Source organism: Puntigrus tetrazona, chromosome 12 (genome assembly GCF_018831695.1).
Source record: "Puntigrus tetrazona isolate hp1 chromosome 12, ASM1883169v1, whole genome shotgun sequence".
In the NCBI taxonomy this organism is placed as follows: Eukaryota; Metazoa; Chordata; class Actinopteri; order Cypriniformes; family Cyprinidae; genus Puntigrus; species Puntigrus tetrazona.
In genome coordinates, this window is record NC_056710.1 from 8,198,173 (window position 1) to 8,212,305 (window position 14,133).

Consider the following 14,133-nt stretch of genomic DNA (forward strand, 5'->3'; position numbering starts at 1 on the left):
AAGGAAACAAAACCCCATCCATACAGAATGGAGAAAAAAAAAAACCTTGGGAGAAACCAGACTCAGTTGGGGCCAGTTCTCCTCTGACCGGACGCCCAGCACTTAACCTCCAGTTCAATTTTAAAGGCAGCTGTGTCAGATAGTGTAAATGACTTAGTGTGTCAGGATCTGGTGATCTGTACACGGGGCGCATCTAGGTGTTCTGGTCTCTGATGAACATAATCTCTGCGTGCTGATCCACCATCTAGTCTGGATACAAACTGAGAAACAGAATAAAAAAAAAAACAAGACAAATTTTAGCAGAGATGCCATTCTTTTTATATCACAAGTACATCGTATTGTAGGAGTAGTGTTCCCGGTTCCAGCTGATCTAATTAATGCAGCCTAGCAATCCTTTAACGGATTTGAATAATAAAAGTGTGTTGGTGTGTTATGTGTAGGCTAAGTTAAAAAGATGTGTCTTTAATCTAGATTTAAACTGGCAGAGTGTGTCTGCTTCCCGAACAGAGTTAAGGAGATTGTTCCAGAGTTTAGGTGCTAGATAGGAAAAGGACTTTGATATTCTAGGTATTATCAAATTTTTGTATTATCGAGTTTTGAGAATGCAGCGGACGGGCAGGACTATAATGTGATAAGAGCTCGCTCAAGTATTGAGGAGCTAAACCATTCAGGGCTTTATAGCTAATTATTAAGATTTTAAAATCTATCCGATGTTTGATAGATATGATTTGAACCATGCTAAGGCGCTTCCTCTAATGCCAACATAGTTTTCTAGTCTCTTCAAGAGATTATTGTGATCGATAGTATCGAATGCTGCGCTAAGATCTAATAGTTCTAATAGGCTGCATAGTTACAATTTTATCTCTGATAGTATCAACCTTAGAAGTAAAATAGTTCATGAAATCATTATTGCTGTATTCTTGGGGAACATTAGCACCTGTTGACGCTTTATTTTTCATTAATATAGCCAATGTATTGAATAAGTACCAGGGGTTATGTTTGTTTTCTTCTAAAAGAGACGAAAAATAATCAGATCTGACAGTTTTTAATGCTTTATTATATGACTGACAGACTACAAATGTTTGACTTAAAAATCTCAAAATTGGTTTATGCAAAATTAAGATATTTTAAGATGTTTTCACTTATATTCATATTCATTGTGTTTTTCGTGTCAGGATTTGGATATGCCACCAAAATGTTGACAACTTTGACAGTCGAGAAAATTAAGGTTATGTACACTAGTCTAAATAATCTTTTGGTAAACTGAGAAACACGTTTGTACGTCCTCCTGCGCTTTAATACAAGTAAGCTTGTCTGGCCAGCTGCCATTCAACCTTAACAGCAAATTAAGTTTAAATACTGAGAGAAAATGCATTAGAGCATAGCCTTGTGAATGCCATGGTAATATCAACTGGTAAGTTAATAATCTCAGTTACAGTTACAGTTACAATCGTGTGTACTAATGTTGTATGTAACTTTAGAGACGGTCCCTAAATTCACTGACAGATGTTTAAGGAGTAGTTCATTCAAAAAGGAAAATTATCCCATATTTTACTCATCTCGAAGCCATCCTAGATGTTTATGACTTTTTTTATTTTTGTTTTATTCTGACTCTTCCAAGCTTGGTAATGCGGGTGGATAGCGGCCATTATTTTGAAGCTCTATAAATTGGATAAATCTGCAAGTACTGCAAAACTAAGCTATATGCCTTTGGGGGGTATCACATGTCCTCTGAAGCAAATCCGTGGCTTTTTGTATATTTGTTTGTGATATTTCTATCAAAATTAGAATGTAAATAACTGACTCATGTTATTTCATTCTGCACGAACGCTTAGTTCTGACTTCTTGGCGGACCTGTCAGTCAGTCAGTCAGTTATTTATGTTGTATTTTTAAAAGTAGAATATTTTGGTTACAAAACTCCATCGATCTGCTTTAGAGGACATGTGATTAGATTTATGACAGTACTTGCAGGTATATCTGATTAACTGAGCTACAAAATAATGGCCGCTATAGCCACAAGCATTACCAAGATTGGAAGAGCCAGGATACATTTTTTAAAAACTCTGACTATATTCGTTTGAATGAAGAAAGTCATATACACCTAGTATGGATTCGGGGTAAGAAAAATATGGGGTAATTTTCATTTGCTTTAAGTTATTAATTCCTTGGGAGTCTTGGTGCAGTGCATTTATGTAAATACAGTGAATTTATGGGCAGGTTTCACTAAGTGTCATAACTTAGTGAAAACAATTCAATTGAACACAATTCAATAAACAAGAAGTTAATATTAATAATAAGTGATTTAAATTAGAAATTGGAAAATATGTTATTTTTCTCCATATGAAAAAACTATTCTAAACCTGACTGCATTTATTTGATCCAAAGTTAAAAAAAAAAACAAAAAACAAAAACATAATTTTACAATACAATACAAGCAAAAAGTACATTTTTGAAATGTATTTTTCGAAATTTGTATTATTTAACAACAGTTTTTATTTGGAAATTTTAGCATCATTACACCAGTCTTCAGTGTCACATGATCCTTCAGAAATCAATCTACTATGCTGATTTGCTGCTCTAAAAACTATTATCATTAATTAGTTTAAATAATATTATGTTAAACGTTTCATCAGGTTTCCCTGATGAAAAGAGAGTGCAGAAGAATAGTGTTTATCTGAATTAAAAATATTAAAAATATTTTAATATAGCATTTTAAATATGTTTATCATCACTTGATTTATTTAAAACATCCTTGCTAAATAAAATAATTTCTTTCCCCCAACTGTGGTGATGCCATTTTTTTCAGGTAGCGCACCCAAGATTTCAAGATTTGTCATTTGTATTTTTAAAAATAGAAAGTTCAGCAATAAAAAAATAATTATCAGAACTAAAGCTTATGATTTGTTGTGATTTTTGGGTTTAAAATAATGGTTTACAGTGCACTCAGCTGCCAGTAAAATTCACAGCAACCCTTTTACAGTGCAAACATAGCCAGAAACTGGGTTTATTGTGTAGCTCAAAACAAGTGCGGTTGTATAATGTTTATAATGTTAATATAATGTTGTTGTTTTTGGGGTGTTTAAATGTTTCATGTTTTTTCTTAGTTCTTTTTGTCAAGTTTAAAAAATTTGCATAAATGAAAAAATTGCATAGTGGATGCTATTTTAGCAAATTAAACCTACCTCATCTATGCACCACCGACATATCCCCAGCTATTACAATTCAGACGGGTAGATTAATAATCGTACATTTAGGCCTATTTCACACGATTACTCGATATGCAGTAGGGCTATCCAAATTGAGTGTATAACAATTCCAGAGATCCTAACTGCCACGGAGTTACTGATGCTGAAATAGAGCGTTGCAGTGTTACTTTAAGAATATACGTTGTTAGCCTTAGGCTAACTTATAGGCTAATTGTTTTAATGGTTTTAAATATTTCATTGGTGTTTTCACAGTTTGGGGTTAAAAGTACTTCAGTTAGAACATTTCGACCGTTTCGTCAGCTCATTTATTTTCACACGAGACCTCGTGTAGTGTGTGGAGTTCTCTACGCAAATAATAAACAGTTTATTGCTAACTTCATAGCCCGCGGCTAATTTGCAACATAGCGCCTAACCCGTTCTCTTCAGATTAAATAAAAAAAACAAGAAACCTAAACAAAGAAACACGCTATGAAACGCTATCAATGTAGATGTAAACGGACAATGGAGTTTATCGGTCAGCCGCCGCATTTTCTTCGCGCTATCGGTCAAACACATCTGCCCGAAATATATGGGCGGCGGCCGAGAAGCCCCTATTTAAAGCCAATGTCCAGTTCTAAAGCCACGAGGCACGATGGTTCAGTGGACAGCTGAGGAACGCGCTGCGATAGAGGCTGTATTCGCCAAACTCGACTTCGAGTCGGTGGGCCTCGAGAGCTTGACGAGGTAGGCTGCACTCTCATTTCGGGCCTGCTTCAGGCGTTCGATAACCTGAATTTAATTGTGTTTATTTCTTCAAAGCACACGCTTGTATTCAGCCATTAGCTTGTTACAGTTAAAGCCTTACTGCCCTTGCCTTATTTGTCTGGTCTCAAGACTCTTGGTGGTCTATCCTTGGACTCGGCGGTACTTTGGCGGCTTTGGAAACTTGTTCAACGCCGAGGCAATCATGGCTAACCCTAAGGTCGCCGCGCACGGGACCGTAGTGCTCAAAGGTCTGGAAATGGCCCTTAAAAACATGGATGATATCAAAAACACCTACACTTCCCTTAGCGAGCTTCACTCAGAGAAACTGCAAGTTGACCCAGGCAATTTCCAGGTTTGCGTCTCAAAGCAGTGGCTATTTGAAGTTGTTGGTTGCGTTTGAGCTGCGCTTCATTTTTCTGAACTTCTCTTCCAGCTCTTAGGCGACTGCCTGACCGTGGTGATCGCTACACGCATGAGGACTGAGTTCACCCCGGACGTCCAAGCTGCGTGGCAGAAGTTCCTGGCTGTTACTGTGTCAGCCCTGAGAAAGCAGTATAATTGAAAGGAAATAATGTAGCCTGCTGCAGATTGTGTAATGCACAGCAAAAATAAATAAATACGAATTTATTGACACGATTTCGTTGTCCATTGAGTTGTCTTAAAATCAAAACAATGCATTTCACACGATATAATTTAATTCTAATATTTCATAGTTTCGACTATATATATATATATATATATATATATATATATATATATATATATATATATATATATATATATATATGATATAGTCTAAGTAAATTTAATGTCCAAATTTCCTCTATAAAAATCCAATTCTTTATTATAAACACTCATTTAGGCCTCATCATAAACGTATTTAGGCTTAAATTGAACATTTCATATTTTAATTGACAAATATAGACAAATGACGAGTAAATATTTATGCACTAAAAATACTTTTTATTATTAGCTATTTTTATTATTATCGGTTTCTTTTTTATTCTATTTAAATTAGTTATTTTATGCTTTTATTTAAAATGAAAATATAAATATATGAAATGGTAAATGTTTCGCTAGCAACGCAACAAGCAAATAATTTTTCCCCCCTAAAATTGAAGCAAATAAGATTTTTTTTTGATGACAAATGCAAAAACCCGCGCATTTAGAACATTTCGTTTGTTCGTTCACAGAAATCCTACCTGTTTCTTTTCTGCTTCATAATATAGGCCTACGTGGTACTAACGTTATCCACAGGTAAATGACAGGTCTGCAAAATAAAAGCTTTCAGTACAAGGGACAGCGTCACATTTCCTTTGAACTTCGGCCGAGATTTCAGCACTTAGGTTCGGATAGCGCCACGCCCACATCAAACGTCACATGATCAAGCGCAACACTGTCGCCTATTTAACAGTTTCACAACTCAAAAACAAATCAAACCGCATCATAGTAAAAGTCAATAAAAGTTTAATTGATTATTCCATGGCATTACATTACGACAAACAACTGACACACAGGTATTAGGCAGTATATTCATCACAGAGAGTTCTCGAAAGCATCCCGTTCTTCTTCGCGGGGGTCCTCATCGGAACTTTTCGGCTAAAACTGCTGAGAATGCCGAAAGGAACTTGTCTATCGCCGCGTGTGCGACAGGTGTGAAGTTATCGCCCATGTGGCAGGCTAACGTCACGAGGATGCAATGATTGAAAAGCTGGAAAAATGCGAGAAGTTCACGTTAGTGAGGAAACACGTCGCACATTATATTTGTACCGGATCGGTAAAAGCGTACAGACAGACATTACATGAACACCTTGAAGTTTGTTGGATGTATTCGCAGTTGATAGGCGTGGAACCTGCTTAGTGGCGCCAACGTGGTGGTGAGCGTGCTTATGTTCCTCGCACCCTCGGCTAAAGCCTGGACGATTTTCTTCCCGTGGCAGCGTAAATGCTCTGAACGGGGGCTGATATCTAGGTGAGAGAAGTATGTCTTTGTTTTGGGGAACGTTGTGAACATCCTGCAAACCGGTTAACAAGGGAGAAAAACAAGGTCAGCGAGACACGGGCGGCACGAGTACTTCCTCCCACTCCGCTGCTTGCGTCACCACTCGTGGGCAAGCGGCAACTACGAAAAGACTATCAATCATTGTACTTTTTGATATTCACAAAATTGAACGGCGAACTATCAAGGAGCCACCAAACAGTAAGTCATACCACGTTTTGTTACATTTTAAGGAAGCGCAACACGTTTAACAATCTGTAAAAAAAACAAACTTTTTTTTTTAGGAATTTCGGTCTGTAGGCTAAGTCTATATTTTCTTGATCTAAGACAGCGTACCTTAAAAGAGCCTCAGATCCAATTTCCTCTGCCACTGGAAGCATTTTGTCCCATATCTGTACAATCAACTCTTTTTCGGTGTTCGATAGCATTATCGAATTATCGTGGCACAAGAAAAAAATATATATTTGCACTAGGCTATCTAAACGCGGGTGAATAAATATAAGTTGAATTTCTAAGTTTCTAAACAACGCGGATAATTCAGCTCTGCTGTATATGTTCGATCACATAATTTACTCCGCCTATCTCGACTTAAAAAATATAGAATGGAAGAGAGCAGTTAGCAGAAATGTAGTTCCCCGCGGTCGCTGTCTTCATCTCAGCGGCCAGCTAGAGGTAGCCTGATCACGTGACAGTCGTAGCTGCGCAATTAAGCGTCCTCTGCGTCACGTTCGGAGAGCCTACGTTACCACGCCGGGATCCCGACTGCGGTCTTGAGAGAGATCGGTCGTGTATTGCGCAAGAAGTATAAAATCTCATCTTAGCACATTTGACTATGGCTGTGATATTTTTAATTGAACCGTTTCATCTGAACGTCAAAGTTAATTGGTCTAATTTTGTGTGTCTCTATAGCAGCCTGTAGTTTTTATGGTGAACCTTAACAATACGGGCGCGCAAATATGCATTGATTGACAGTGACAAATTAATATAGGCGTATGACTAATGAAGAACTAAGCCATTTAGTAATAATTACTACGCCAGCATCCGATGAACGTTCTTTATGATTTATAGATTAAGCGATAAATACATAGTTTGTAGTCAAATGTGCTATAATGTAGCCTAATAACGCCATTTCACTGCTTTAATGAATTATTAATGTTTTGCAAATGTTTTGATTTTACTTGTTGAGGCTCAGAACTGTTAACTAATTGTAAAATAATAGGCTGTCATTGTGGTTATGGATTTTCAATTGGTTAGCTGTTCCTCAACAAGTATCACAACTAGTTAATATTATATCATTGGGAATTAATACATTATGACACATTTAACTAATAATAATGTATTGATTACTTCATCTTTGAATTATATAGATTGTTCATTTGTTTCCAATGCAGTATGGTTTAGTTCTTCGTGGGTTATATTTTACAAGCCCCTCTCTTTTAATATCTCACATTTTGTGCTGTGACAAGTCAATTAGCAAATATTTTTAAGGATGTTTTTCTTGTAATAACATATTGTCTGATGCATCATCATCCTGCACATTAACTTATATAAAAGTAAATCTACATCGTTCTTAGTAGGTTTTACTCAATAAATATTAGATGTGTGTTGAAAGCAATCATTTGATACTTAAAATTTAAACTAGTTCTGTCAAACAATTAATCATGATGAATTGCATCCAAAATAAGTTTTTGTTGTGTTTATTTATTATGTATGCATAAATACAAACAAACATTTAATGTATATCTTTACCTGTATGTACATTTATATATTTATATTACTACATTTTAAGATTCTGAATATATTTAATTTATTTTGAATATTTTATATATTTAGAGGTTTGTATTTATATATACATAATAAATATACACATTCATAATTATGTAAACAAAAATGTAAAAAATAAAAAGAGCTCAATTTAAACCTATTAAGGCTGCTCATGCAATGTACATGTTCAATAGGTTAAAAACAGTTTTCAAAAGAATATAAACGCGTAGCATCTGCTTTCTTTGTTGTGATTTTACCACACATAATGCCGTGCGGTCCAAATGCGGCAAGAAAACAACACCTTAAAAATGTAAAGTGCTTACGTATTTATGATGTTAAATGACATTATTTTGAATGGCTACAGGCATGCACTTCTGTGATAGGGAGGGGTCGAGGCATCGGGTCTGATAAACCCTTATCAGGCTTAATCACCCGTCTCACTCCCGCCCAGACCCTGGCTGCATGAACTACCCATGACTCAGCTAAACTCAACATCAATGTCTTTAATGCATTCAACATCTTTTTACATTTTGGGGAATGTGCCGTTATGAGAGGTACATGATTGCGCTCAGGTCTGTTGGCTCTGTGTGTGGGTGCAGCTGTTAAGTTGCTTCATTGCGTATTCTATTTTCTAATAATAATCAATCTAAAAATCATACACTTATGTTTTGTTATTTTATATAATGGTTTATGATGAAAATGTTTGTGCTTTGTTCAATTTTGTGTCTAAACGGTGACATATCGTTATCATTATGTAATATGTGTTCGTGTAAAGTGTTTTATTAAATGTTTTGTCAAATAAACACAATGATTGAAGAGTCTGGTCGCTTTAGAATTTAAAAATTAAAATTTATATCGCTTTTGTATGTATCAGTTTGCACTTTATTTGCTTGATTATAAATGTTTAAGTAAGTCTTGACCAAAAATGCCTTTATTTATAGGCCAGTTTTGGATTAAAATAGAGACAAAATAGCTTATTCGTGTGTAATACGTGCCCAAGTGCAACAACAAGGGATGTTTATGAAAAAATCATTAGTAGGAAATGATGAGGTTGACAGACAGACAGAAAAGTCAAATACAAAAAACAGCTCTGCAGATGTTTTGCTATAATCTGAAGACACTGTCCCCTGGATAACCTTGTGTACTTAAAAGACTTTGTGTGTAATGTGTAGATAAATATATAATTAACATTTTTACTATATTTATTATTGTTATTATTATGAAGCAACTGTTTTTTTTCCATGTCACTTGCAGAGACTGCACAAAACGCACTACTGTTTTTACCATTTCATCATTTTAGAATGATTTCTGAAGAATCGTGTAACATGAAGACTAGTAGGAATATTGGTAAAGATGTATTTTTTATGTATTTTTGAACTAAAAAATTAAACTGTTTGACATTTAGCTTCTTAAATTAAAATACCTGCTTAGTAACCGATTAAAAAAAAGTTGTTAGGCTTGCTGTCCACTAGATGGCGACAGCGCACCGAAAGTATACTATGAAAAATACTGCACATGCAAGAGTATTAGAAAAAATTGTATTTGTATGGCACATATATGTACCCATTTGTTACAAATTTTTTTTCCAAACTGTTACAATGAATAGCACCATATCTAAATCAAAGCATTTAGGCTACTGAATGTTTCTTGCTAAAGAAAGAAGCCTATGTTTAGTCCAAAGACAGAACTGCCTGTCATCTCTTTAAAAAACATAAAATACAGCAAACAGGATTAAAGATTAATTATTTTCCTCTTCTTTAATCCTATTGATGTGTTGTTTGCTTGGTAGATCACACATGCCACCCACACTGTCTAGTCTCAGCCTGCCAAATATGCAGACGTGCTATATTGTGACAGGAAGACACACTAATAGATTATAACTGTAGTTTACATTAGATTAACATATTAAGGAAGCCTATGACTTCTGACGAGGGCTGTAATAATGGCTAAAGGAGAGAGGAAAGGACTGTGAAACTCAAATGACTCATTTAATCTTGATTGTTCTGCACATGAAACTAAATATTTGAGTGGTGCTTTGAAATCTTGCCAAACAGAGGCCATAAATCATGCGCACATCTTTCAACATGACTATCTATTCGCTCACCTCTTAGGCCATGTCGCGTCTCCTCATCCTGTGAATGCCCCCATGAGGGCCTTTAAACATCTATCATTCCATGACAGTTAATCCTCCTTCCCAGGACAGAAAAGTCTCAAGTGTTTAAACGGTGCCACAGACAGCCATTGTGATGTGGCTGAATATCTGTAAGCTTATCTATAATGAAGAGCATGTGGGAGTCTTGCTGATATCTGGAATATGTGCTTCTGAAGAACGTGAGCATCCCAATCATACCAAACAGTGTTTGTAGAAAATGATCATATGTTAATTTATAAGCATAACATATACACACACTGCTGTACTTTTTTTCTTTTCAGACAAATTCTGTTCTTTTGAACTTTCTATTCATATCTAACCCTAAAACACACACACACACACACACACACACGCACGCACACACACACACACACACACACACACACACATATATATATATATATATATATTAGGCAGCTGTCTTAAGTGTGAAAAATAAATATATAAAAAATGTTCTTTCGCACAAAATCATCATATTAAAGCACAAAACAGATTGTGTATAACATTTTTATTTTATTAGTATTTATTTATTAAATATGTGTCTATTTTTATTATTTATTTATTTACATGCAGGATGAATCAAATATAGTATCAAATACAGCCTATTTGGATCCAAAAGATCTAAAACATTTACTCTGGAGTTTTCCTTCTCACAGTTACACTTGATCTTTGTATTCAAAAAGTTCAGTGTTCAATGAAAAGCCATTTGCTCTTAGCTGCACAAAAGGGAGGGGGCTTTTGGATTTCCTGCACGTACTGGGGAGTCAACGTAGCAAGTTAGAAGCTGAAAGGAAGGGAAAAAATAGCACCTTTTCAATGAGAACTCTTAAATGCGATCTTCTGAGGCACAAGTGTGCTTTACAATGGTCAAATTAAGCCCTCCAGACTGGCGAGCGTAAAAAAGAGTGTTTATACATGCACTAAACTGCTGTTACTGTAACACCCACAAATTTATTTGATACTTGATACTTATTTATCATGTTTTAGATTATAACAGAGATACGTGCCGATGATGATTTGTTAGCTAAAGTATGATGCATCGCTTCAGTTCAGGCATTTTGTGTCCACATACACATGCTGTCTAAAATGATGAGGAACGACCTCAGCAATAAATAATGTAAGTCGCCAGGGATCTGGAACATCTCCCCTGAACAATATCAATGTATAGTTAGAGACAAGAAGTAGATTTACTGTCTGCACTGCTGTTTAGATAAAAATATCAGCAGTAGCCCTGTAGGAAGGAGAAAGAGCTCTTGTTTCTGGCGGCTCTTGTCTGTTAACGGTCAGTGATTTACAGGAGATCCTCCCACTTTTGCTTTCAGTTGCAAATGAGCAATGGAATAATCGAGTGACTAACAGGGAACCAATCTGCGGTTTCTTTTTATATTGTACTATTACACAAAGCCATACAGCCACGTTGTTGGAAACAAGCAGGTCTCACAGTCAGGTTCTCTGAGGGAGTATGGACATGTCATCAGGTGGAGGACTACTGTAAACTAGTACTCCCTTCTGGCCCCTCATAAACTAGAAGGCCAAAGGGGAACACAAGAGAGCAGAAGCTAAACTTCCAGTGCTTCTGTGAACAGCTGCCAGCTGTGCTTCCTGCTCTGGGCCTCTGCAGGAGAACAGGAACCTTTGAAGTGGTCATGGCGTGTTCTGTAGGTAAGCAACATGCAGTGTTGAGAATCTTCAGAAAGGAAGCACTAGAATGTGAGAACACAAGCTTCTTTGAGCGGTCTGCTCTCTAAACTAAGTATAATCCAATTTAAGATGCTGCATAATTGAGAGGAAACTTTGAAAGCATCAGCGATTCGGTTGTAGGAACGAAGCAGCAAAATTTGTAATATGAGCGTAATATTTTTATGGACAACATTTCAGCAAACATGTAGTTAATATTTAACTATTTATATTTTAGATACAATATTGGTCATTAATATGTCTGTTTTTGCTTTGCCAGTAATAACAGTACTAAACAAACAACACATACACATACTGGCACCTTAATTTTCTGCCATATGAATATCTTGTCATGAAATGTACATGGCAGAGGCAGATAGGTCTTTCACAAAAAATTATGTAATTTACTAGCACCTGCTGACCTTTGCTGATCCTGCAGCTAATGAAATTGCGTGCTTAAAGGAACACTCCACTTATTAAGTTGAGTTTTACCGTTTTGGAATCTATTCAGCAGATAGACAGGAGAAAAGTGGAAAATAGTGCCCAACTTCCAGGACACGCCCCCTGTGCAAGCAAGAGGGTCTGGCTGTTTTCAGGTGCTGCGTGATATCACTACGCCTGCTGCGGACGCCTGCAAACTTCCTACATTATTACATTGGAAAATTCCTAATCGTATCGGCCACAGAAATTCACAAATTTTACTTTTCCGCCGGTCTTAGTACACGATATAACTACAGAAGAGTCAAGTTTTAAATTGGAAACATATCAAAACTCTTTGGTCATTTTTGAATGTGATGCTACTGGTCTAACTGGATTCATAGAACTATACTAAGCTACCTTAAAAGTAGACCTGGAGGTTGGCTGAATAGATTTTAAAAAGGTAAAACTCAACTTATTAACTCTGGGGGAGATGTTGAATGAGGCTATTTCCAAAAAAAAAAAAGAGTGTTCCTTTAATATTTAAATATGTATGATCATTGCAGAGTTCCTTCCCCAGCTCCACGTGTCTAGATCTGCTAAGGGATTTATGTACGGAACCCCTAAAGGGACATGGTGGTGAAAAACAATAGGGGTGCTTCTCTAATGTTTCACGTTTTCTTGCAAAGATATTTGCTTTGCCTAGCAAAACTTTAGCATTTTGATGAGAAAAAGTCCAAATTTATTGTGTGACTTTCCCAAAACCATGCCTTAGATTGACTTGGACTGACTGTATTTCTTTATACTTGAGTCCAAGTTCAAAATAAAATGAACACACGCTGTATGAACCACTGCAAATTGTTTGTCCAAACTCCACTGGTTTTCATATATATATATATATATATATATATATATATATATATATATATATGTATGTGTGTGTGCGCGTGTGGTGACATCAGAATGCATAGGCTTATATATTTCCGTTATCAAATTTTTATAATCATGGAAAGGGTTTAATCATAACCAGATGCTGCACACTGTATTGGGGATTACACAGTCAACCCAAAGGAACCATAATATCTGTGGAAACTAAAAGCTGGGATTTTCCTCACAGGCTCGTGCTGTCATGATTGATCCGATGATAAAGATGAAAGGAGCAAAAGCATAAAGCAGTATTTGCTCAACAGAATTGCTTTGCAGGTGCAAGCTTTGACTATCAAAAGGATGAAACCGTGATGATCTATTTTATTGTTCTATGTTTCAAACAAAATCAAGCTTTCTATTGGCATGGTTTTTGAGTGCTGATTAAATATTTATTTATTAAGAATTATGTCATTCTGTTACCTGCTTCACTGAAATATGACGATACTTTAACAATACCACCTTATACTTGAGTAATATTACAAAATATTACATTATTAAGAATATTTGGATTATGGGGCTTTGAGATCCAGAGTCGGGAGTCACAAAAGGCCACGCTTTGTGTTTCTAAGGCCTCCGTAGTGACTATTCAATCATATGCATTGCGCACAATTCAGTACGGACAGCCTACGTGAAATTTCAGGGGCTGCATAAACCCTGTCCACGCATCTTAATAATATACTGTAGTGTTTAAAAGGAGCCTGTCATCAGCTGTGATTAACTCCTGGGATTCCCCTCACCTCAACATCCTAGTTCACAGGGTCAGTGTCCCAGCATTAAATCCTGATAAACACTTCCTCTGCTCAGCTTCTAAAAACTTGAATCTTCTGTAGTTTACTGCTGGTGACTCTATAGTTTGCTTATTTCATCATGAATATTACCAGGGAAAACCATTATGGTGTTTCCCATTAATCTAAGTCTTTTCCCCATCATGAGTTAGAGTTGGTTACTTACGTTCGTTTTAATCATTAATTAGTTAGACATCAGTGAGGAACTGTTTACAGTAATTTTGGCTTCTTAAATAATTATGGACTTTTTAGGATGAATATCATCTCTTTTATCAGTCCGGTGTCTCTCACATTCCAAAAGCATCTCTGAACAGTTTATAGTCCCAAGTTAATGAACTAGACTACAGAGTGGAGGGTTTATGAAGCATCGTCTTGGCGCCCCTGAGCTACTAAGAGTTTTACAGTAATGTTTAGGTCTTTATTTGCTGCTAATAAACAGAGTTTGCGGGGAGCTATGGGAG

At 36.2% G+C, this 14,133-nt stretch overlaps 2 protein-coding genes and 1 long non-coding RNA gene across 3 annotated transcripts; 2 read left to right on the plus strand and 1 right to left on the minus strand.

Moving 5' to 3' along the window:
* The first annotated feature begins 3,772 nt into the window (after positions 1-3,772).
* On the plus strand, positions 3,773-4,580 carry hbbe3 (hemoglobin beta embryonic-3). Its single transcript, XM_043254108.1, has 3 exons — positions 3,773-3,930; positions 4,081-4,303; positions 4,385-4,580. Exons 1-3 carry the CDS (start codon positions 3,839-3,841, stop codon positions 4,511-4,513), a joined length of 444 nt encoding a protein of 147 aa, XP_043110043.1. The 5' UTR covers positions 3,773-3,838; the 3' UTR covers positions 4,514-4,580.
* An 821-nt stretch (positions 4,581-5,401) lies between these two features.
* zgc:163057 (Hemoglobin subunit alpha-D-like) lies at positions 5,402-7,548 on the minus strand. The gene is made up of 3 exons (XM_043254435.1): positions 6,287-7,548; positions 5,762-5,966; positions 5,402-5,662 (listed from the first exon to the last, which is right to left on the minus strand). The coding sequence occupies exons 1-3, from the start codon at positions 6,376-6,378 to the stop codon at positions 5,534-5,536; spliced, it is 426 nt and encodes a 141-aa protein (XP_043110370.1). The 5' UTR covers positions 6,379-7,548; the 3' UTR covers positions 5,402-5,533.
* On the plus strand, positions 5,973-8,576 carry LOC122355856. Its single transcript, XR_006252254.1, has 2 exons — positions 5,973-6,151; positions 8,079-8,576. It is a non-coding gene; the product is annotated as an uncharacterized LOC122355856 (long non-coding RNA).
* The last annotated feature ends 5,557 nt before the right edge of the window (positions 8,577-14,133 follow it).